At 35.5% G+C, this 24,949-nt stretch overlaps 3 protein-coding genes and 1 long non-coding RNA gene across 4 annotated transcripts; 2 read left to right on the plus strand and 2 right to left on the minus strand.

The window, feature by feature from the left end:
* The first annotated feature begins 256 nt into the window (after positions 1-256).
* LOC143449218 (uncharacterized) lies at positions 257-1,148 on the plus strand. The gene is made up of 2 exons (XM_076949332.1): positions 257-394; positions 929-1,148. The coding sequence occupies exons 1-2, from the start codon at positions 300-302 to the stop codon at positions 1,146-1,148; spliced, it is 315 nt and encodes a 104-aa protein (XP_076805447.1). The 5' UTR covers positions 257-299.
* Positions 1,149-1,386: 238 nt separating this feature from the next.
* LOC143454039 (uncharacterized) lies at positions 1,387-1,974 on the plus strand. The gene is made up of 3 exons (XR_013115732.1): positions 1,387-1,436; positions 1,648-1,719; positions 1,846-1,974. It is a non-coding gene; the product is annotated as an uncharacterized LOC143454039 (long non-coding RNA).
* Positions 1,975-2,535: 561 nt separating this feature from the next.
* Positions 2,536-6,617, minus strand: LOC143465436 (sperm microtubule associated protein 2-like). Its single transcript, XM_076963729.1, has 4 exons — positions 6,496-6,617; positions 5,966-6,197; positions 5,487-5,709; positions 2,536-3,891 (listed from the first exon to the last, which is right to left on the minus strand). Exons 1-4 carry the CDS (start codon positions 6,584-6,586, stop codon positions 3,724-3,726), a joined length of 714 nt encoding a protein of 237 aa, XP_076819844.1. The 5' UTR covers positions 6,587-6,617; the 3' UTR covers positions 2,536-3,723.
* A 7,210-nt stretch (positions 6,618-13,827) lies between these two features.
* LOC143444128 (sperm microtubule associated protein 2-like) lies at positions 13,828-19,142 on the minus strand. Its single transcript, XM_076943254.1, has 5 exons — positions 19,019-19,142; positions 16,546-16,671; positions 16,017-16,248; positions 15,540-15,762; positions 13,828-14,656 (listed from the first exon to the last, which is right to left on the minus strand). The coding sequence occupies exons 1-5, from the start codon at positions 19,032-19,034 to the stop codon at positions 14,489-14,491; spliced, it is 765 nt and encodes a 254-aa protein (XP_076799369.1). The 5' UTR covers positions 19,035-19,142; the 3' UTR covers positions 13,828-14,488.
* Positions 19,143-24,949: the final 5,807 nt, after the last annotated feature.

Raw genomic sequence — 24,949 nt, forward strand, 5'->3', positions numbered from 1 at the left:
ATAAATACCAAGAGCACATACAGATAAGATCAGTCCAGCGATATATTAAACTCGCAATACTGCTAAAGAGCCGTGAGTGTAGAAAACTTTAAGCTTTGTCCAACGTTTTTTTTCCTGACTTAATTGTAAGGAAGACGGATGGTTTGAGCAGTTGGGCCAAAAGAGTTAATTTTGTTTTTTTATTGTTCAATTATTTTGTAGTTATTTTACAACCGCCATAGATTTTATAAGTTAGTAAAAACATTTTTCATCAGATTTAAATAAGTTATACCTTAGTTGATGTTTGAACCTTGATTAAGATGCATAGAATGAAAACAGGTTTCCCGATGTTGTTGTCTCTTCTTGCCATATTTTACTTCATGCTGATGTTTTGTCCAATAGCGCCTATACACGGGTAAGAAGAACATCATTATTGATTTAGACATCATCGCAAACTATAATCGTTTTTTTATGATTACTTTGTCAATTCAATTATTTTAGAGTTTGTTAATGCTGTGCAACTTTATTCTTTTATTGATTTATTCAACATGCATCAATGATAAAACATATTGATAACATCGTTTCTCCATTTTCTTTTGTAAAGAATTAGAAAATGAAAATTAAATAACAATAAACAAAACTGAAAACATGAGAACACTGAAATTCCAAACAAAGTGTTATATCCTGTAGGTCATAAATAAGTATTTGTATAGTTATTTAACCGCAAAAAATGACAAATTCCATGAACTAACCTTGAATATAGCCTAAAATAAGTTTTAATGCCTGCAAAATTACTGCATGCTTTGAAATAGTTTTCCAGTGATTTTAAGGGTACTTTTCAGGATCCTGTAAGAGTGTAAGCTATAGTTACTTTTAAAGTTTATAAACATAAAACAATTTTAAATGAGCTACATTTTACCCAATATGACTGTTATACTGTAATTTTTAGAAATCCAACTCATAAGAGAAGAAACTTGTTCGAGTTCCATTCGTCGTTGGAAGGCTTGAAAAACAGCGATATTGACAATATCCCCGTAAATAGCTTGTCACCCTACTATGAAAATGGCGGGCAGTCAAAGGAATCAGTGGATTTGGAAAATTTCGTTAAATCAAAGCTTCTTGATTACATGCTTCCAAGAGACCTATATGAGCCATTTCTTGACCAGTAAGGCTCTACCATAGAGTTCAAAAATTTTCGCTCTATTTGCACAGTGCAAAATTTACACAAAAAGTGTGTTGAGAATTTTACAAACAATATGGGTTTATTGCATAAAACTTACTCTGTAGTAGATGTTATAAAAGTGTGTGCAATGACGGAAGCGTTTACAATATATGCAATATGTTCACAGAGAGAACACCTTTTCGCCTAATTTGATCAAGAAACAAGACGGTTATCCTTATCGGTCATATCAAACGTGGGCTAATAAACCACTACAAATTAATCCAGAAAGCGACAGGTGATGTATATGCAAAAATCGATAAACGTATATATGGAGCGTTGGCAGGTTTTTAAAGAAAGCTCATATTCAATCAAGCAAAATTTTTCATGTGCTATTTCGCTTTCTACCCACACATGTTGATAGCTTTTAAAAATAACGCACATTTACAATTCAAAAATAAGATTTGCATATTTCATTTATTGTAAAGTCTTTATTTTGCGCCTTGCAGTTTCAACCCATACCTTGCAGCACTCATGCCTCCTGCATCGAAGCGAGAGAGCACAAAGGAACACGATAACATGTAAGTTACTTTTTGATACCTAGTTTACAGGCGTTTCTAACAATGCAAAATATCTCTCATTTTAAATATTTAAAAGTTACAAACTGGCTCAAATTAAAATAGTTGTTTATAATTGTTTTTCTGCAGGAAAGCAATCGCGGAACAGCAAGAATTAGCGAAATTGCGACAAGTTATCTTGCGGTCCGTAATAAATTCGAAAAAACGAAAATATTAAAAACAAGCAGAGGCGTAACTCTTATTATTAACAAATAACAACTGTTATTGGCAGCAAATTTTTAAAAATCAATATTTGCTGGGATTTTTAGACGATGCACATTAATTTTTTTCTTTTTCCAAACAGTTCATAAATAAAAGTAATGAGAAAATTTTCAGATGTCAGTTTTAATACATTTAAAAAAGTACTTCTTGTATTCTACGTAAGAAAATTTCTTGTGTTTCTTTAAAAATTCCACCACAATGTAATGATTTTAAAAAAGGCGTTGACGACTGATTAATTATTTTTGGCTTTAACCATGTGAATGGAAAGCAACAACTCTGAAAACCGTATGTTATTTGTGTATTTGTGCTGGCCAGACTGAGTCAACAGTTCTGCATGTTTGCTTACTAATGTAAAACATGCCTTTGGCTCATCTACGCAACAAATGCTCAACCAATTGTTTGAATTTGTTGTTTGTTTTTATTGCAGTGACTAATACGTTGTGCTGCGTTTATTACATGTTCAGCGCTCAATTTGGTCATTTTTGTTTATTTTTTAGGATCAAAGGTTAGAAATTCCTTTAAAATTTGCATAGGTAAGCACAGTTTAGATCAGGGGTGTCAAACTCAATTGCACCAGGGGCCAAAACTCATAACTTATTTAACGTCGCGGGCCGTAAGGATAAAACATGATTAAATATTTTGTGACACGAGTACATGAATTGGAAAAGGCAGCGAAACAACACCAAATTTTTGATGTTTTTGACGATTTTTAACTGGGCTATTTTTGATTATTCTTCTCTTACATCATTATGTTTCATTCATCTCCTTGCAAAAACATTAAAGAATTAACAAACAATAAAGAAAAAAGCAGCCCAGATTACAAGCGTTAGACTAAATCCATTTATGCTATCGTATGATGGGGCAACTGTTGTGCTGCTGTATTGTGCGACTTGTTATAATCTTGTTCCTTGCTTGAAAAAACTAAGTTATAATGTACAATGATCTCGCGGGCCGGAAATAGTTCAATGTATAAAATAGCATTGCGGGCCTAGTTTTATTGTAAAGCGGACCGCATGTGGCCCGCGGGCCGGGAGTTTGACACCTATGGTTTAGATACTTTAATAGAAAACGAAAATTTAAAGCGAACACAAAGTATTTTCAAGTATTTTACTTTATAATTGAAGTTATTTCATAGAAAATATCTGCATAAGCCATTATACTAACAAGTTAAAAAATTAATCCGTGTCTGCAAAACGTCAGCAGTCAGTGACAAATATCGTTTAGTAAGCTTAGTTGCAAACAGCACAAATATGTTACAGCTACAACAAAGGTAATTAGGCTACAAACAGCTACTGTTACAAAAATTCAAATCGTTTACCGATTTATACTGTAGAACAGGTTATAGGTAAAGAAACGGACAAAAATTAACAACTAAAATATTTAATGGCAAAATTATAAAGTATTGGCAGATCTGTAGTTTTAAAATAATCTCAGGAACACGCTTTTAATTGAAAGATATGCAACTTATATGGCTGTTAGTACAGGAAGCAAGTTTCAGTTTTTAACATGCAATAATTTCATCCGCAATATAGTCAGCATTAAGCAATATGACAAGAAAGATTACTTTTTAGAAAAAGTATGTAGGCTAAGTATTCATTAAAAATACCGTAAAAAAACATAGCAAAATATATGCTAAGTAAATATCGCATGCATGCACTACAAAAAAGGATAATTACAAAAAAGCTAGAAATGCACAACAAAAGCAGTATAAATATAAGATTTAAAATAATTGTGTCCGGCACACCATTATGCCTTCTTCGAGCGAGTTTTTCGCGGTATGGAGACGCAGAGTTCGCAAACACGTGGGGACGCCACTGCGTTTTTAGCCGCGTACGAAACTTTGAAAGGATCGTGGTCTTGATCTAAAGCTGTCCTTGTTTTAGGGCGTGCTAGCTGGTGTTGTCTTGTGGAGGCCTGAAAGAGAAACACTGTTACCAGAAACTTTATGTATAGAATACCATGAGAAACTAAGTTTTCAAGTATAGTTTCTCGATTATGTATTCTGGTAACGTCAACGTATCTTTCTAAACATGGTATTTTGTGATAACATTTGTGAGTTTAACTTCGCCTCATGTTTTTGCTGGAAATGTGGGAGTATTGCGCAAAACTACGCTTCAACATTTCTTTATGCTGGTAGCGGTAAATGAAATGCCAATTAGAATTTGTTACGCACAGCAGCAAAAATTACAGTATGGAAGAACGAGTAATTCGAAGCAAAAAGCACCAGAGCAAGAATAGCTGAAAACATTTTAATGGCATAGGTTTGGAATAAACTCAGTTTCCAGTAATGGACGTTTCGAGTAATTACTATATTCATTCTCAATTCGAGGTAAATTAATTTTAAAGCAAGCAAATATTTTCACCATATATGGAGACAGAGCGTAATAGCAAGGTTGTTAGATTTGTTTAAAAAGAACAGATCAATCTATTAATTATCACTAGGGCCCGCAAAAGTCAATAATGTCAAAAATTTTTAAGCACCTCGTCTGACCACGAATCAAAGAATAAAGTTGTTTTCAGCACCTAGGGGATTGTTTCTAAGAAGTTAATAGGTCAAAATAAAGTCAAAATTTACAATAAAGTCAAAATTTTCAATAAAGTCAAAATTTGTCAAAATATGGCTTTTTACAAAGTTTTTGTGTTTCTTGAGAGTTGTTTTTGTAAAAATCCTCTTGGAAGCATTGTAAATCAGGAACTGCGACACAATTAAACCATATTAACCGATAAAAGCAGGAAATAAGTCACAATGCCCACTTGGATCAGCAGTAACTTTTATCGCAAATTCTCCATTGTTTATTCATTGTTACGTATTTAAATAATCCTTATGCAGCGTGAAGGGGGTTACATTACTTTTTCCCTGTTTAATTTGCTGTTTATTAGAATTTACCATGCGGAGAAAATCGAGGCAAAGTGCCCTTTTCACAAGGACAAAATAACACAAGCTATACCTAAATCTATCGCCAAAAAACACGAAGCACTTTTTATAATCCATAAAACACCTTGAATTTTCGACAAAATATTACGTTTGGGTCTGAAATCGACAAAATATTATGTTTGGGTAACTGGAGGAAGAACTGTGGCCTCTACAAATAAGCAATTTTGTTAGGTCAAAATAAAAATGGCCCTAATTATCACGCTTCGTTCCCATATGAGAAGCAAATAATCTCATCTTCCAAATTTTTTCTACCTCGCATTAAGAATGAGTAATTGAGTATAGTTATTACTGGAAACTTCCACAATTAAAACGATTGCATCAACTCTTCTTTTTTTGCGTAGAACTGGTAAGAATATTTTCTACAGTTGCAAAAAAAAACAATGTTTAACGGTACCATATAATGAACAAAAGGTAACAGGTGTACTTTTTGGCTTTAAAGTTTTTTTATGTACTTAAGCATAAGAATTCATTTTAATAAGCTACATTCTCCCACTTTTTGTGACTCAAAAATTTTGAATTCGGTCAATCACATGATGTCCAAAATTTATAAAGTTGTTAAATGACTATTAGGTACCTGAGCATTTTTTGCAGCATCAGATACAGGCCAAACCACTGGCCTATTATCGTCATATTCTTTTGGGGTTTCTTTCGGCTCAGCCAGCTGTTCCAGTCTTCCAGAAGCGACATGACTAAGAGACTCTTTCGGAATATCACTTTTCCACTCCCCCCAGTCCCAGGAACTATTTGATTTAACAAGCAGGGGATCATATTGTTTTGGACGTGACAAGTCAAGCAACCTTTAAATATTAAAATGATGAGTTAGATATACTCCATATATACTAGTAGTTCTTAAAATTGTGTATTGAACCTTTCAAGTCTCATAAATGTAATCACCATAACTTTTGTTAAAACTCAGAAACGTCCACCATTTGCAGAGCATGCCGTGTGTCTAAAACTGAACCGAGTTGAAGAAACATTACTCCATTTTAATGAAATCGTAAAAACAGGCAGCAAGTAAGTATGTAACCCTGCTTCTTTTCAAATGCTTGTTACCTTTTAGTAGAAACAAATTTCTGGGCAGAATCACTGACTGAAGTGTGAACAGATTGTTCTGGTTGCCAGTCTGGGTGAAACTTCTTGTGCTGAGCTAACTGCTTTAGCCTCTCTTTTTCAGGGTAGGTAAGAGCTGACTTATTCACATTCCAAATCGGTGACGGTCGATCGGGTACAAATTCTTTGTGAATGGTCTTGCTTTTTATAAGTTGTTCCAACCGAGGGGATATATCTGCAAAGTTGTGAAGCTGTGAAATATCGATGTTATATGAAAATCCATGTATCTTCTTAAATAGAAAAATAATTTTCTCATTACCAATGTAGAATTTGTAATAATTATACTGATAATAACAAATAAAGTATGGAGGTAATAGGCTTATATTACAAGCATATCTATCAAAGCTATGGATTTCATTGTTATAATAATTATTATGATTCATCGTGAGAAATATTAACATTCAGAGAGTTCTCTATTAAAAACAATTAATTAAGTTATTTGTGTCTAATTTTAAAACAATTAGCAGTTTTACCAAAATCTGTTGGAGAAGTGTGTGGTTTTTGGTCTACCCAATATACTGATCTTCGATCTTCCTTAAAACCAGGATGTACTGGCTTGTGCATTGCCAGAACATCAATCTTTGAATTAGCGGTTGACTCTAAAACAGAGATTTAAGTGGCTACATGATAAGGGACACAAAAATGCATATGTATTGTTTACATTTTCTAGCAAGTATTCATGGCAATAAATTATTTTCTACGTCCACTCTAAAAAAATTAGCAAAAGCCATAAAATTCTTTTTCCAATACAATAGTTGTTTGCAATTCCGTAGTGTTGGATAAACATTTCAGACAATATCTGGCCATGAAATGTCTCAGAATAGTAGTAACTGTAATTTATTGTTACTGTTGGATGTTGCTTCAGCACAGGTCCAGCATATAAAAAAGGTTTAAGGTATGACAATTTTTAGAAAAAATATGAACCAAAATGTAGTGGTGTCGGATGTACGAGAGAAAAATACAATTTTCTGGCTTGCTGAACGACAACTCAATTTGCTTTGATTTGTGAACTTTTGGTAAAAAATTTGTGTTATTTCGTGTTATGTGGCCATTGTATCAATTGTTGAGTTAGGCTGTGAGCATAGATGCGGTTACCTGATTTTAATTGTGTAACTTTCAGTGACTTCTAAACGAATTGCCCGTCGAATACTGAAAGGTCGTGTTTTAAATGGTGTCTTTGTATTGCAGGGAGTGTGTTTTCTTGGTCACCTTGGTGCGCGTGTCCAAGAACGAAACAATAGATCAAGTGTTTTCATAACATCCAAGTTATATTGATACAATGGCCACATTATTGAATTACGCACATTTTTAAATGGCCACACGGTATATGGTTTAAGGCGTTTGAAAAGGTATTATTTTTATTGGGAACTGTCCTATTAACTTATTATGTATAGGTATGAGTTTAATTATCTCCCAAATATACTTTTTCAACCAATATGTCTTTAATCAAGAAGACTACAAGAAACACGGACAATAATTATCTTTCTTATTGACAGGGTTGCCATCAGTCTCAACTCAAAAATAAGGACGACTAGAAAATGAACGACGAATACCTCCTTAAACAGTGTACAACAAGAGAAAGCAACCAATGTTCTAAAAAAAAACAAGACACTATCTGCATGTTCATAATTTTGGTATCTCTTTGGTACAAAATGGTATCGTAAAGGTGAAAAAATGCCCAAAATAAGGACAAAAGTGCCCACCTCCGCCCTAAAAATAAGGACGAAAGTGAAATTAAGGACATTTCTTAGAAAAAAGGACAAACATATTTTCTAAGACACGGCCTTTTAAAATAAGGACAAATCTCAGAAATAAGGACGGTATGGCAACCCTGCTTATTGACCTATTTTAAACCGCAGTTGTACTATTTTATATTAGGTATCTGCCCCTTTTGTGTATCTGTTAACCACAAGCTTAGGCAAAGTGTGTAGTTTAATTCCTAATCAAACAATCGTTATTATTTGACTGTTGATTATTATAGCCAAAGGTATAATTATAAGGTTTTAGCGATAAAGAATAGTTTTTTTTATACCACTATATTGATTTGAAAAATTATCTTATCTTTGGTAATATATATAGTTCTTCCGGCTTTCCTCGGGCCTCTTACTTCCCTACGGTTGATGCTTTGCGGGAGTCAGTATTTGACAAGCAAACACAAATTAGAACCTCGTCAAACCGTGTCTTGTGTAATGTGTAAACACCAATTGTAACTACGAGCGACCATGGTCTCATTACTTTTATTGCCCAAGCTCGAAAAACAGACGCTACGAGTGTTTTCTTTCATATCGACGGGAATTCGAATGTATGTTATCGCCATCAACTGACAACGATTGAAAAAAAGAAGAAACTACGCATTGTTAATAACCTAGATACTCAATTATAGTGCAAAGCTTGTTGACATTGTTTCTTTAGAAGAGATTCTTAGAAATAATTTTGATCAAAAACACTCACGTTTTTGCGCTTTTCTAGAATTACGAAATACATTCTCTTCACAACAAATGACGCAATTAATGTCAAACTTCCGTTCTCCAGGTTATCTTTCCTCTTACAATCTTTATCGTTTACGATGAAAAACAATCCTTTATTTATGTATAAGGACCTTCTCCAAAGATGACCATAATCTAAAAAGTTGATATGAAACCCACATATATTTCAGTCCATAATTTTGAAATAGGCAATATCAATATCAATATCCAGGACGTTTATTCTATTATATACAATATATTTTAATGTAGTCATATGTATTATAATCTTCGTGTGGTCACAGTTGTCGCTTTGTTGTAAGTTAGATATGTCACTGCTCAGTACTCGCAATATGTGTAAAGTATAAAGTGATTTGTAAAGACTATATGTAAAGTATAAAGTGATTTATTTGTAGTTAATAAAAGATACATATGCTGTACATATAAAACGTTACAAAAAATATAACCTTTTCACATACGTGTAAGGCCCAATGGATAATGTATACTTGCACTGCATGTACTTGCCCATCAATCGCTAACAATAAAACACAAGACAAAAAACTAATAAGTAAGCTTAAAGGGTTTGTAAGTTTTTTTGGTTAGTTGTTATTATTTTTAGTAATGCCGGATATTACCCGACTTTTAAAACATTTCATATTTCAGTCACACTTCAACGGTTATTAGCGCGTTTCTTACTCGCTTCGAACGCAACATTTCATGGTGGTTATACGAGGTAAATCCGTTTTTTATTTCCAACATCATCCAAAAAAGCGACAAGTTTTTGGTGTCGTGAATGACGTAACATTGACGTTATAGTTAAAATGAAATAACACTGAAAATACACACGTCACAAATAGTCTATGCGGTTTTAAAGCATCATCTGGCAGATAAGGATGATGGGTTTATATTTCCGTAACTTACACAAGTTTTAACATTTATATAGACAGGTTACGTTTAGAAGGCAGAGTCAAACACCGCAGGGGTGCAGGCCACACAATGTACATCCTGCATAGGCGAAAATCAATAACGTGTTTACGTAAAAACCTAAATCTCTAGTTTTGATACGTACGGGTTATGCTATACTACAATAGATAATAATTGGATTTATATCCCAAATGGGAATTGTAATTTTTCCGACACCAAGAAATCCATTACACTTTTTGTAACTCTACAGAAAAAAAAGAAATACGAATATACGGCAATGTATTGCAACGTCCTTGGTTTGGATAAGCAATATACTCGATGTAATATTGTAACCAAGTTTTTCTTGGGCCAGGAGGCCTCCCGCTTTTACAGCTAGTCGATAAGCCGGTTTCTGCCCTCCTATCTTTTATGAGTCTTCCTTTAATAAAAACAAACGTCTTCCTTGTATTAAAAACGAAGGTAGACTGAATTAACTCTTCTCCAAAAAACCACGGCGTACGCAATTAATTAATTATCATTCCGGTGTGAGAATGGAAATTGCGGGCAGCGTAATATACCCCGGGGGGAGTTGTGGGGCGTAAAACGTATACGTGTGTAGAAAACTTACTAACAATAAAAGGAATCACAAGTGAAATATCGATGAATTACTAATACTAAATAAAAACGCAGTCACACATTATGGCCACAACAATACGGGTGAAATACATCTTAATATAAATCTAAAAACACATCGTGGAATATACATCTAACTGTACAACTAAAACGTATCAATGTGCAGTGCTACATAATAAAACAAGGGTGTAGAAATAATCCCGTGACAATATCACAGTCACAACAATATCGGAAAATTCAAATATAAAAATTTCCAGCTCGTGTACCCAATTTCTACATATGTTTTTGATTTTTCATCACGAAAGCTATTATAAACACCATAATACAGCTAAGTGTTTCAAATGGGCACAGGGGCGAAATTCCTAAATTAAGCGATCAGTTGCATCTTCTGTTAGTGTTATTGTCAAACCCATAGCTTATATATGTTTTCCATGTATTTATATGCACTATATCGAATCACAGCGTGACCTGATAAAAACCGTTTGCGTGTAGCAAGGACTTTTCTGTAAAAATCACGTTCTCCTGAAATTGTAGATCAAAATGTAAACCAACAAGTCTGTTACGAAAAGGTTTAGTGCCGAGTACTTCTCTTTAGCCGGTGTTTAGTTTGGGTGAAATATCTTCATATAACATCTGTAGATATAAATTTGCCATTGACACTTTTCCAGGAAGTTACAGTCCGTTCTAAAACAACTAGAGTTCCACGCGAAAAAAGCTTGTTTCATCGATTCCCTTTTTTTCTGTCTGCGCTTGTACGATTATAAATACCAAGAGCACATACAGATAAGATCAGTCCAGCGATATATTAAACTCGCAATACTGCTAAAGAGCCGTGAGTGTAGAAAACTTTAAGCTTTGTCCAACGTTTTTTTTCCTGACTTAATTGTAAGGAAGACGGATGGTTTGAGCAGTTGGGCCAAAAGAGTTAATTTTGTTTTTTTATTGTTCAATTATTTTGTAGTTATTTTACAACCGCCATAGATTTTATAAGTTAGTAAAAACATTTTTCATCAGATTTAAATAAGTTATACCTTAGTTGATGTTTGAACCTTGATTAAGATGCATAGAATGAAAACAGGTTTCCCGATGTTGTTGTCTCTTCTTGCTATATTTTACTTCATGCTGATGTTTTGTCCAATAGCGCCTATACACGGGTAAGAAGAACATTATTATTGATTTAGACATCATCGCAAACTATAATCGTTTTTTATGATTACTTTGTCTATTCAATTATTTTAGAGTTTGTTAATGCTGTGCAACTTTATTCTTTTATTGATTTATTCAACATGCATCAATGATAAAACATATTGATAACATCGTTTCTCCATTTTCTTTTGTAAAGAGTTAGAAAATGAAAATTAAATAACAATAAACAAAACTGAAAACATGAGAACACTGAAATTCCAAACAAAGTGTTATATCCTGTAGGACATAAATAAGTATTTGTATAGTTATTTAACAGCAAAAAATGACAAATTCCATGAACTAACGTAGAATATAGCCTAAAATAAGTTTTAATGCCTGCAAAATTACTACATGCTTTGAAATAGTTTTCCAGTGATTCTAAGGGTACTTTCAGGATCCTGTAAGCTATAGTTACTTTTAAAGTTTATAAACATGGAAAAAATTTAAATGAGCTACATTTTACCCAATATGACTGTTATACTGTAATTTTTAGAAATCCAATTGATAAGAGAAGAAACTTGTTCGAGTCCCATTCGTCGTTGGAAGGCTTGAAAAACAGCGATATTGACAATGTCCCCGTAAATAGCTTGTCACCCTACTATGAAAATGGCGGGCAGTCAAAGGAATCAGTGGATTTGGAAAATTTCGTTAAATCAAAGCTTCTTGATTACATGCTTCCAAGAGACCTATATGAGCCATTTCTTGACCAGTAAGGCTCTACCATAGAGTTCAAAAATTTTCGCTCTATTTGCACAGTGCAAAATTTACACAAAAAGTGTGTTGAGAAACAATATGGGTTTATTGCATAAAACCTACTCTGTAGTAGATGTTATAAAAGTGTGTGCAATGACGGAAGCGTTTACAATATATGCAATATGTTCACAGAGAGAACACCTTTTCGCCTAATTTGGTCAAGAAACAAGACGGTTATCCTTATCGGTCATATCAAACGTGGGCTAATAAACCACTACAAATTAATCCAGAAAGCGGCAGGTGATGTATATGCAAAAATCGATAAACGTATATATGGAGCGTTGGCAGGTTTTTAAAGAAAGCTCATATTCAATCAAGCAAATTTTTTCATGTGCTATTTCGCTTTCTACCCACACATGTTGATAGCTTTTAAAAATAACGCACATTTAAAATTCAAAAATAAGATTTGCATATTTCATTTATTGTAAAGTCTTTATTTTGCGCTTTGCAGTTTCAACCCATACCTTGCAGCACTCATGCCTCCTGCATCGAAGCGAGACAGCGTAGCGCAATATAATCACTGGTAAGTTACTTTTTGATACCTAGTTTCCAACAGGCGTTTCCAACAATGCAAAATATCTCTCATTTTAAATATTTAAAAGTTACAAACTGGCTAAAATTAAAATAGTTGTTTATAACTGTTTTTCTGCAGGATTGCAAAATGGAAACAGCAAAAATTAGCGAAAAATCGACAAGGTCTCTTGGGGTCCGTAATAAATTCGAAAAAACGAAAATATTAAAAACAAGCAGAGGCGTAACTCTTATTATTAACAAATAACAACTGCTATTGGAAGCAAATTTTTAAAAATCAATATTTGCTGGGATTTTTAGACGATGCACATTAATTTTTTTCTTTTTCCAAACAGTTCATAAATAAAAGTAATGAGAAAATTTTCAGATGTCAGTTTTAATACATTTAAAAAAGTACTTCTTGTATTCTACGTAAGAAAATTTCTTGTGTTTCTTTAAAAATTCCACCACAATGTAATGATTTTAAAAAAGGCGTTGACGACTGATTAATTATTTTTGGCTTTAACCATGTGAATGGAAAGCAACAACTCTGAAAACCGTATGTTATTTGTGTATTTGTGCTGGCCAGACTGAGTCAACAGTTCTGCATGTTTGCTTACTAATGTAAAACATGCCTTTGGCTCATCTACGCAACAAATGCTCAACCAATTGTTTGAATTTGTTGTTTGTTTTTATTGCAGTGACTAATACGTTGTGCTGCGTTTATTACATGTTCAGCGCTCAATTTGGTCATTTTTGTTTATTTTTTAGGATCAAAGGTTAGAAATTCCTTTAAAATTTGCATAGGTAAGCACAGTTTAGATCAGGGGTGTCAAACTCAATTGCACCAGGGGCCAAAACTCATAACTTATTTAACGTCGCGGGCCGTAAGGATAAAACATGATTAAATATTTTGTGACACGAGTACATGAATTGGAAAAGGCAGCGAAACAACACCAAATTTTTGATGTTTTTGACGATTTTTAACTGGGCTATTTTTGATTATTCTTCTCCTACATCATTATGTTTCATTCATCTCCTTGCAAAAACATTAAAGAATTAACAAACAATAAAGAAAAAAGCAGCCCAGATTACAAGCGTTAGACTAAATCCATTTATGCTATCGTATGATGGGGCAACTGTTGTGCTGCTGTATTGTGCGACTTGTTATAATCTTGTTCCTTGCTTGAAAAAACTAAGTTATAATGTACAATGATCTCGCGGGCCGGAAATAGTTCAATGTATAAAATAGCATTGCGGGCCTAGTTTTATTGTAAAGCGGACCGCATGTGGCCCGCGGGCCGGGAGTTTGACACCTATGGTTTAGATACTTTAATAGAAAACGAAAATTTAAAGCGAACACAAAGTATTTTCAAGTATTTTACTTTATAATTGAAGTTATTTCATAGAAAATATCTGCATAAGCCATTATACTAACAAGTTAAAAAATTAATCCGTGTCTGCAAAACGTCAGCAGTCAGTGACAAATATCGTTTAGTAAGCTTAGTTGCAAACAGCACAAATATGTTACAGCTACAACAAAGGTAATTAGGCTACAAACAGCTACTGTTACAAAAATTCAAATCGTTTACCGATTTATACTGTAGAACAGGTTATAGGTAAAGAAACGGACAAAAATTAACAACTAAAATATTTAATGGCAAAATTATAAAGTATTGGCAGATCTGTAGTTTTAAAATAATCTCAGGAACACGCTTTTAATTGAAAGATATGCAACTTATATGGCTGTTAGTACAGGAAGCAAGTTTCAGTTTTTAACATGCAATAATTTCATCCGCAATATAGTCAGCATTAAGCAATATGACAAGAAAGATTACTTTTTAGAAAAAGTATGTAGGCTAAGTATTCATTAAAAATACCGTAAAAAAACATAGCAAAATATATGCTAAGTAAATATCGCATGCATGCACTACAAAAAAGGATAATTACAAAAAAGCTAGAAATGCACAACAAAAGCAGTATAAATATAAGATTTAAAATAATCGTGTCCGGCACACCATTATGCCTTCTTCGAGCGAGTTTTTCGCGGTATGGAGACGCAGAGTTCGCAAACACGTGGGGACGCCACTGCGTTTTTAGCCGCGTACGAAACTTTGAAAGGATCGTGGTCTTGATCTAAAGCTGTCCTTGTTTTAGGGCGTGCTAGTTGGTGTTGTCTTGTGGAGGCCTGAAAGAGAAACACGGTTTATGTATAAAATACCATGAGAAACTAAGTTTCCAAGTATAGTTTCTCGATTATGTATTCTGGTAACGTCAACGTATCTTTCTAAATATGGTATTTTGTGATAACATTTGTGAGTTTAACTTCGCCTCATGTTTTTGCTGGAAATGTGGGAGTATTGTGCAAAGCTACGCTTCAACACTTCTTTATGCTGGTAGCGGTAAATGAAATGCCAATTAGAATTTGTTACGCATAGGAGCAAAAATTACAGTATGGAAGAACGAGTAATTCGAAGCAAAAAGCACCAGAGCAAGAATAGCTGAAAACATTTTAATGGCATAGGTTTGGAATAAACTCAGTTTCCAGTAATGGACGTTTTGAGTAAAAAATATATTCATTCTCAATTCGAGGTAAATTAATTTTAAACCAAGCAAATATTTTCACCTTATATGGAAACAGAGCGTAATAGCAAGGTTGTTAGATTTGTTTAAAAAGAACAGATCAATCTAATATCACGCTCTGTTCCCATATGAGAAGCAAATAATCTCATCTTCCAAATTTTTTCTACCTCGCATTAAGAATGAGTAATTGAGTATAGTTATTACCGGAAACTTCCACAATTTAAACGCTTGCATCAACTCTTATTTTTTTGCGTAGAACTGGTAAGAATATTTTCTACAGTTGCAAACAAAACAATGTTTAACGGTACCATATAATGAACAAAAGGTAACAGGTGTACTTTTTGGCTTTAAAGTTTTGTTATGTACTTAAGCATAAGAATTCATTTTAATAAGCTACATTTTCCCACTTTTTGTGACTCAAAAATTTTGAATTCGGTCAATCACATGATATCTAAAATTGACAAAGTTGCTAAATGACTATTAGGTACCTGAGCATTTTTTGCAGCATCAGATACAGGCCAAACCACTGGCCTGTTATCATCATATTCTTTTGGGGTTTCTTTCGGCTCAGCTAGCTGTTCCAGTCTTCCAGAAGCGACATGACTAAGAGACTCTTTTGGAATATCACTTTTCCACTCCCCCCAGTCCCAGGAACTATTTGATTTAACAAGCAGGGGATCATATTGTTTTGGACGTGACAAGTCAAGCAACCTTTAAATAGTAAAATGATGGGTTAGATATACTCCATATACTGGTAGTTCTTAAACTTGTGTATTGAACCTTCCAAGTCTCACAAATGTAATCACCAGAACTTTTGTTAAAACTCAAAAATGTCCACCATACGCATAGCATGTCGTGTGTCTTAAACTGAACAGAGTTGAAGAAAAATTACTCTATTTCAATGAAATCGTAAAAACAGGCAGCAAGTAAGTATGTAACCCTACTTCTCTTCAAACACTTGTTACCTTTTAGTAGAAACAAATTTCTGGGCAGAATCGCTGACTGAAGTGTGAACAGATCGTTCTGGTTGCCAGTCTGGGTGAAACTTCTTGTGCTGAGCTAACTGCTTTAGCCTCTCTTTTTCGGGGTAGGTAAGAGCTGACTTATTCACATTCCAAATCGGTGATGGTCGATCGGGTACAAATTCTTTGTGAATGGTCTTGCTTTTTATAAGTTGTTCCAACCGAGGAGATATATCTGCAAAGATGTGAAGCTGTGAAATATCGATGTTATATGATAATCACATATCTTCTTAAATAGAAAAATAATTTTCTTATTACCAATGCAGCTTTTGTAATAATGATATTGATAATAACAAATACAGTATGGAGGTAATAGGCTATTAGTACAAGCATATCTATCAAAGCTATGGATTTCATTGTTACATTAATTATTATTATTCATCGTGAGAAATATTAACATTTATAGAGTTCTCTATTAAAAACAATTAATTAAGTTATTTGTTTCTAATTTTAAAACAATTAACAGTTTTACCAAACTCTGTTGGAGAAGTGTGTGGTTTTTGGTCAACCCAATATACTGATCTTCGATCTTCCTTAAAACCAGGATGTACTGGCTTGTGCATTGCCAGAACATCAATCTTTGAATTAGCGGTTGACTCTAAAACAGAGATTTAAGTGGCTACATGATGAGGGACACAAAAATGCATATGTATTGTTTACATTTTCTAGCAAGTATTCATGGCAATAAATTATTTTCTACGTCCACTCAAAAAAAATTAGCAAAAGCCATAAAATTCTTTTTCCAATACAGTAGTTGTTTGCAATTCCGTAGTGTTGGACAAACATTTCAGACAATATCTGGCCATGAAATGTCTCAGAATAGTAGTAAATGTAATTTATTGTTACTGTTGGATGTTGCTTCAGCACAGGTCCAGCATATAAAAAAGGTTTAAGGTATGACTATTTTTAGAAAAAATATGAACCAAAATGTAGTGGTGTCGGATGTACGAGAGAAAAATACAATTTTTTGGCTTGCTGAACGACAACTCAATTTGCTTTGATTTGTGAACTTTTGGTAAAAAATTTGTGTTATATCATGATATAGAAGACGTTGAACTGTTTAGCCAACGATATTAATTCCTTATAAAAGACAGCATATTTTTGGTTTTTATTTATATTTATGGTGTCGGACGTTTTTTAAAAGAGTGTCGGATGTACATTTCCAATTTTCAAGCTGTAGACTGTTTATACACTTTCTTTGATTTTATGTAAAGGTCTTAGCAATCATTTATATCAAATGAATAAAAAGCAAACACTTTCACCAATTAAAACATTTCAAACAATTAAAAACTTTTTCAACTAAGCCAGTGATTGCAACTGTGATCTACTTTATAGGGCTACTTCCAATTTTTTCCTGCTTTGTGAGTAACATTAACTGTAATATCATTATTTAATATTTTAGTGACTTCTCAAGGAAATTTGTAACACTCATATCTAGCAAGTTCAACCCAATGGCCAACAGTGAGTTACAGTTATTTGCCATCTTTTTAGCTCCCGTTTTAATCTTACTTAACTTTTTTTCTGCATCACTTGCATTTTAATTGGCAGTGTGATCTTTTTGAGATCCAACCTACACTTTAACTTTGTCAATGGTATCTAATACATAACTCAAATGTGAATGAACGTTTGAAGCATGTGAAAAAGTGAAGAATTAAGGAATAGCATTTTACAGAAAAATGAGAAATAATGAAATAATAGAACTCAATATCTGTAGTGAATGGTTTTGCAAACACAACAACTGACCATTTTTTGCATAAATTGCCTGTAAGAAAAGCTTGCATTTCAGCAGGTTCTAGGTTCATTTTAGGTTCTATGTTTTATGCCATTCCTGTATTAAAACTTTAACTATTTTTCCCCACAACTAATTACTATTTTAACAAATGGAGCTGATTCTAAGGCTGTTGACTTTGCCCTGCTTATTTGTGCCACTGTCAAGTTACAATTGTCAAGAGATGAACCTAAAGGGAATATCACTGCACTTGTAATCTTTGTATGTATGTTTCTTGTGACATGATTTCATGACACCACTGCCAGAAAGGTCGAAGCTGATATTTACGCCAGTGTCGTATTGACATTTTCTTCTTCGCCACGCCAAAGATCTTTGGCGTATCATACAAACTTTCCATACAGGATAACTTGGTAACTTGGATGAAATATTTAATCTGACCGGAAAGTACGGCAGTTTTCAACAAGAAATTGTGCGTGCAAAGATGAAAATTTTGGCATGATGATGACATGCACTGAAGCCTCAATTCTTTGTATATTTATTAGAAATTGGCGTTCAAACAAACTTTTTTCATTGTTTATTTATTACAAATCAACTTGAAGATAAAAAATTTGTTGTTCACGTTAATGAATCTCCTGGATGCAGCTACCACACTTTTCTCTGTGGTTGATACAAAAATATTGGGTCTAATATACAAGTGCACAACCAGATGACGTCACAATTTAAGTAGCTTGAGTCTAGTATACAAAGGCATGCACTTGTATACTAGAATCCAAAAATCTTTTTCTGAAATTTTCTCAAAGCTATAACCTAAATAATTCTTATTTTTTGCAGGAAAATGTATTTTTAAGTTGTTTCTTGTTCTCATGTTCAAGTCAGTGGTCCAGACTGCTAACTTTGCAAAGTGTCCGCCAAATAGGCTACCAGTTTTAAAAAAAATTAGCCTGTCTGATTTTGTGAGAAATAAAAAGCTTTGCTTTTCGCTGTCCAAACGCAAACTATTTGCAAAAAATATTTACCAAATTATACTTTACGGGTAAACTGCGAGCGTGGGAGATCTTAGGCGCGGACTACCTACAGACTTACAGTAGCAGTCTGGCTAGGCACTCAGGTTTAGCTTATAGAACTTTGCTAACTTGCTAGCATCAGTCTTACTTTAAAACTTAATAAGTAAACTACAAACACTAAGCTATAAAAAATAAGATGGTGTTATGCATACCTTGAGTTGCACTCATGATGATACCGGCAACAGATCCACAACAAAACAGTCTCAAGAACTTGCAACACAATTACAGTCCAGCATTTTAGCTTTTGGTGACAATTTCCACCGGGCTCTTGCTGGCGTCCTTAGCAACCGTGATTTTCTGGGGTCAAAGGTTTTGTGATTTATTTATAGACATCGTATAAATAACCATGAATGTGCAAAAGTGAAAAAATCGGATTCGTAAAAATACGAGTAATCTTACATTTTAATATTCACGCAAATCCAAATCGGCAACCTTTGCCGGTTGCGCTTCAACTTATCTAATGACGAGCATAGAAAGATGCAAGATGGAATTCATCAAATCAACTTGTTTTCTGCACATTTCAAATTGCGAATTTAAAACTGTTGCGAACATTTCACCAACGTTATGAAGAACTTTCCCTAGCTGTTTCCTATCATGTTCTTTATTTCGTTGATTTCACAGTCTTTAATACCTAACTACATACTGGAAAATTCAACGTTTAACTTTCGTTTTCTTAGTTTAAAGAAAATAAAGGATTCGAACAATTTTGTCAGCAAGATTCGGGTTCGTGAGAAGTAAGAAAAACATGTAACCTAATTGCATTCAGTACGTTATGCATTTCCGACATTCTTTGGTTGGTTGATCATGGCGGTCTCGTGACGGGACCATGTAAGAAATAGAATCTCCTAAAAAACTTAGTCATAGTTTTCCAACTTGTTACAGAAGGATGAGCTTTTACCTGTGGCACAAATGATTGCTACATGAACAACGAGTTCACGAATTGTATTTAAAAGTCTGTTACAACTCGAAAATACAAGCAGCTGACCTCACGGTGACATGTATAGAATATTATTACTGGTCAGCATCGTTAATAACTTTTAGTAGTTGACCCTTATTAGCAAATACACCAATCAGACAAAATATAAATAGTGACGCAAAATGATGAATAATTGGGGTTTTCACCAATCGATGAAGTAGTTTAGGGATGCTGTCTATGTTGTCTGCCACACATCCTCGAAAGACTCATCTACGCCCGTGTCGAACCGATAATAGACCCACAGCTCCCTCGGGAGCAAGCTGGCTTCCGACAAGGAAGATCAACCGAAGACCAGGTCACACTTATGACCCAAGACATCGAGAACAGCTTCTCAGCTAAGAAGAAGGCCGGCGCCGTGTTTGTTGATCTCTCGGCTGCCTATGACACTGTGTGGCACAACGGTCTTACCTGCAAGCTACTCCGTCTACTTCCTGACAGGCACATGGTCCACATGATTATGGAACTCGTACAAAACCGTAGTTTCACCCTCACGACCGGCAGCGGCCCACGAAGTAGACTACGCCGACTCAGAAACGGCGTCCCACAGGGCTCCGTCTTGGCTCCCCTCCTGTTCAACATATACACTTACGACCTGCCCACCACCACCTGCAGGAAATATGCCTATGCAGATGACATGGCACTCCTGCATTCTACCGGAGACTGGCAGTCGATGGAGAGGTATCTTAGCCAAGACATGCAAACACTAACTGCATATCTCCAGAAATGGAAGCTGAAGCTCAGCAAGGCAAAGACAGTGTCGGCGGCCTTCCACCTTAACAACAAGGAAGCACAGCGTGAGATAAGCATCAGTATTGATGGGGAACACCTGCCCTACAGCGCCGAGCATACCTACCTCGGCGTGACCTCGGACAGGGCACTCACGTATCGTCGACACTTGGAGTCACTGCGCAATAAACTATCTGCGCGCGTCGCACTCCTAAGGCGGCTGGCGGGTTCAGGCTGGGGGGCCGGCGCAAAAACCCTTCGCACGGCCACCCTGGCACTTGTCCACTCCACCGCCGAGTACTGCGCACCAGTGTGGTGTCGTAGCTCTCACACCCGCCACATCAACACCGTCATCAACGACGCGCTGCGTATTGTGACTGGTTGCCTGCGTCCCACTCCAACGGACTACTTACCAATCCTTGCAGGTATCCAACCTGCTGAGCTACGCCGCAAAGGAGCCATGATTTCTCTCGCTCGCCGCGCTTTGGACCCTGAACACCTTCTCCATACCCCACTCCAGCGACCACTATCTGGAAAGCAGCGACTGAAATCAAGACACCCCTTTGTGCCAGGCGCACAACAGCTACTCAGTAGCGTAGAAGACCTCGGACTAAGTGCGGCGCACTGGACGAACCACATGTGGAGCACGGAGTGGCAAAACAACACTTCCAGACTCTGTGACTTCATAGCCGACGCGGACCCAAACCCAGGAATGTCCCTCGCAAGACCTGCTTGGGTCAGGCTCAACCGCCTGCGCACCGGCGTCGGACGTTTTCGCTCAGACATGCACAAATGGGGACTGGCTCCCTCATCAGGATGCGAGTGTGGTGCCACAGAGCAGACAGCAGACCACGTCATCAATGACTGCCCAATCCATCGGCCCCCACATGGTGTGCGTGGTCTGAAAAGATTGGACGAAGATACAATCACATGGCTGATGACCTCATGCCCGGAAATCTAGTCTGGAAGTGGAAAGAAGAAACGCTCAAACGACGAAGAAAGCAATGTGATGAATTTCATGTGATAACCTAATGCAGGGCCAGTCTTAGAAAGTGTTGGGCCCTATTGCTCTTTTGTACAGCAGTAGTTCCCAACCTTGTTTGGTTCGTGGCATCCTTTTTTCAAAGTTAAGTTACTAAAAGTCCGTTCGGGTCAAATACCAATAGCTTTCGGCTTTAAGCTTTCCGGCATTTTTTAACGAATAATACTAGTGTCAAGGCCACACTACATTGCCCACGCTCAAGAAAATCTTATTTTTGATCGACTACAAGAAAACTATTTTCATTAAGCGGTTCACTGCAGAACACCGGTTTTGGCAGTCTTGAGTCATTCATCTTGACCACATTTCTAATCCATTGCAGTTGTGTTTGAGTGAGAAGAGTCTCAACGCTCAGCATATGCTGAATTTCTGCAACGTTTCAGAACTACTGCATTTAACAATTTTTCCTTTTTCATTTCGTGTTCACATACAGCCTACATATCGGGTATAACTTACGTCTCAGCAGAATAGAGGAGACTATAGAAAAGACAGCAGCCTGGTGTGCCTACACTTTGCACTTGGTGTCAGTTTGAATGCCTGGTCTTTTCCATATCCGAATTTACGGTTGATTTGGCTTACACATCCAGGGGGACATCCAAAGCAGAGCCCGTATAGGCAATTTTGATTAACTGTGTCAAATACCTTCGCTAAATCCCTACTTAAATGTATGGATGTTGTGCTCAACATGTTCTGACATGACTTTTTCTTAGAGTTGGGTCAGAGAGTAAAGATTATATGTTGCTGAAAGAGTTATTGTATTATCACACTATAATGGTTAGCATTTTGTTTTTGTTTAAATACAAACAACGAAAAAAACTAAACGATACTATATCAATTGAAAACATATTGCTTCGAAAACTATGTTGCGATTCAGGAAGCATATAATTACTGTGTATGATGGGCTGTAGCAAAGTAAGATGATTTTTGCCAAGACTTATCCTACAACAGCCAGGATGAAAAATACTCCTGTATTCTCCACAGTCCTGTTTGTTTGCTCTTTTCTTGAAGAAAGAGATAACAGTCACATCTTTGAGATTTTGTGATATGCTATTGATTCTTGTCGTTCTGTACAAAATTGTTGACAACACATCAAACAAAGCAAGCATAATACTGCTAACACCTAGTTTGAATAACTTAACTGGTATGTAATCAACGCTCGATGTCTTGAGAGATGCAAAACTTCTGACTGCTAAGCGAACTTCTTAAAGAAAAAAGGCTCCAGCGCGGACAGGCACCCCTTCTTCAACTTTCATCTGCTCTTGATGCCAGGAAAATTGCCACTTTTGAATATGACTGTTTAGCCACTATCGACGCTACTCTCAACGTCGGACTGACCAATTTGTAGATCCATAGTTTCTCGAGACTCAAGTATGCCATCCACTATTCAGGCATACACCTCAGGTATGGCATCAATTAACCCATTTGTGGTAATATATGCTACAATGTTTTTGAAGCTTTTCCTCGCAAATCGCCCAAGAACTTTCAATTGGTTAACTCCAGTTGTTACTTTCCAAGACATAGCCCAACAACTTCATTTTTTGTAGTTATAAAAGTTTTAATAGTAGAAAAGGTCAGGTTTGAAGATATCCAGATAAGTACTTACAAGAATGTCACATAAATCATTTCGTAAAACATCTATTAAAGAAAAGATTTCGGAGCTACCTACGTGTCGTAAACGGTATGATGCAAGAACTACAATAAAGTCAAGTTTTGGGGTGAAAAGTTGTTCCAGAATTAAAAAGATATTTCCAAATGGTTCTAGGATTTTTCAGGAAAATCTGTTTGTGTCACACATAAAAATTTGTGAAAGTTGTTATTACTACAAAAACAAATGGATAGTCATTTTTCGTAATACTTCAGTTAATTTGCACAAGGATATTGGCACAAGGACATTATATGCATCACACTAAAACACAAACCGAAAATTTGCAGATATTGTGGACAAATTACGAAAATAAACGACCATAGTCAAGGCCACGAAGACTATTCTGTGATATAGCGTAAAGGTCTGTGCGGGATATACAGTTTATGGACAAAAATAAAAAAATTGGTTTTCGTTGTATAGCTTAATATTAACCAAATTAGCTAAAATGTAAAGTCTTATTATGATATGTTGACACATGCTGTTGGCTATGCAGGTATAGACTCTTTTGTACAAAACATTAAAACATTACATTTAACTGTTTTAATGATCTTGCAATATCTGCTCTGAAACGCAAATACGTAAGTAAATAGGCTTCCTTGTATAACTGAGCTGCCGATGGTGTCACAATGTTTTATTTGACGAGGAACTGTGTTGGGCGTCAAACCTGTGTTGATTAAAATGGTCCCGTCAATAACATGCCTCTTCTATAATAAACACGTTTGCAGAGTACGTACCATAGCCAACAAAGTTGCAGTATATACGATTGTCTTTGCTATTTTCTTATCAAATTATTTTTTTTATCAAATTAGGTTTTTATAAAAATTAGCTTATAAGTTCATTTAAGTAACTGTCTAATAGTGGAACTTTAAATATGACACGCAATATAGCTTTACGCATTTGAGTCACATTTCACCGTAAAAGCGACATGATTTTGTTGTTGCAAGAAAACTCTTTGATGTTTGCATGTTTGCCTCAACTTAATCACAGATTACGGTAAATCTTGTTATCGGCAGTTTAAGGTTGGGCCACAAGAAGTTAATGGGTTAGGGTGAAGTTGAAGTACAGAAAGTGGATTAGTGGATGAACCCGGTCCAATCACGTGACCGACACAGTCCTGTTTGCATCACTATCGCCGTTATTCTTCGAACCGAAACCAAACATCTGCAAAAAAATTCTGCATTTGTAATGATTGCCTGTTGTTGGTTTAATAGATGCTATGAAATCAAAAGACGTTAAATTCCTGGCACGCTTAACCTTACCATATATTGGGTCGCTCGTCAGAATTTTCCAGACGTTGAAGGCCTTGGTCTAGCCACGTGCTTTTTAACCCAAAAACGCCAAGACACTTTAGCTATCCAGCGTCGAATCTTAAGTAGTTTACAGGTAAACAAGCTCGCTTAAAAGCAAGCCACGCAAAATCCAGTGAATCGTGAACAGAAACATCCAACAAGAAACTTCTGCCGAAAATAAAGGCTTACAAACAATATTTTCCTTTAATTTTCATGCCGTGTGTCATGGTAAGGCATTTCTGCTCTACCAGATCTGTATGCTACGACCGCCATTGCTTGGTCATTAAGTATTTCAAGACTAATAGATAATTTATTCAGCAACTTGATTGATGTCCGCGCGTTAAGATGCCTATTTACTTATGGAATACTACAGTACACACACAGGGGTAATTAACTGTGGAAATTTGA

Source organism: Clavelina lepadiformis, chromosome 1 (assembly GCF_947623445.1).
Source record: "Clavelina lepadiformis chromosome 1, kaClaLepa1.1, whole genome shotgun sequence".
Taxonomy (NCBI): domain Eukaryota; kingdom Metazoa; phylum Chordata; class Ascidiacea; order Aplousobranchia; family Clavelinidae; genus Clavelina; species Clavelina lepadiformis.

What these genes read in the sequence shown, in the direction of transcription:
- LOC143444128 (XM_076943254.1), bottom strand. An exon ending in AAATTTGTTTCTACTAAAAG is followed by an intron (nt 15,763 to 16,016) that starts GTAACAAGTGTT and finishes TACTATTTAAAG; the next exon opens with GTTGCTTGACTTGTCACGTC. An exon ending in ATGCTGCAAAAAATGCTCAG is followed by an intron (nt 14,657 to 15,539) that starts GTACCTAATAGT and finishes TTTCTCTTTCAG; the next exon opens with GCCTCCACAAGACAACACCA.
- LOC143449218 (XM_076949332.1), top strand. Translation starts at nt 300, where the DNA reads ATGCATAGAATGAAAACAGGTTTCCCGATGTTGTTGTCTCTTCTTGCC. An exon ending in CCAATAGCGCCTATACACGG is followed by an intron (nt 395 to 928) that starts GTAAGAAGAACA and finishes TGTAATTTTTAG; the next exon opens with AAATCCAACTCATAAGAGAA.
- LOC143465436 (XM_076963729.1), bottom strand. Translation starts at nt 6,586, where the DNA reads ATGCACAAGCCAGTACATCCTGGTTTTAAGGAAGATCGAAGATCAGTA. An exon ending in CACTTCTCCAACAGATTTTG is followed by an intron (nt 6,198 to 6,495) that starts GTAAAACTGCTA and finishes ACAACTTTGCAG; the next exon opens with ATATATCCCCTCGGTTGGAA. An exon ending in AAATTTGTTTCTACTAAAAG is followed by an intron (nt 5,710 to 5,965) that starts GTAACAAGCATT and finishes TAATATTTAAAG; the next exon opens with GTTGCTTGACTTGTCACGTC.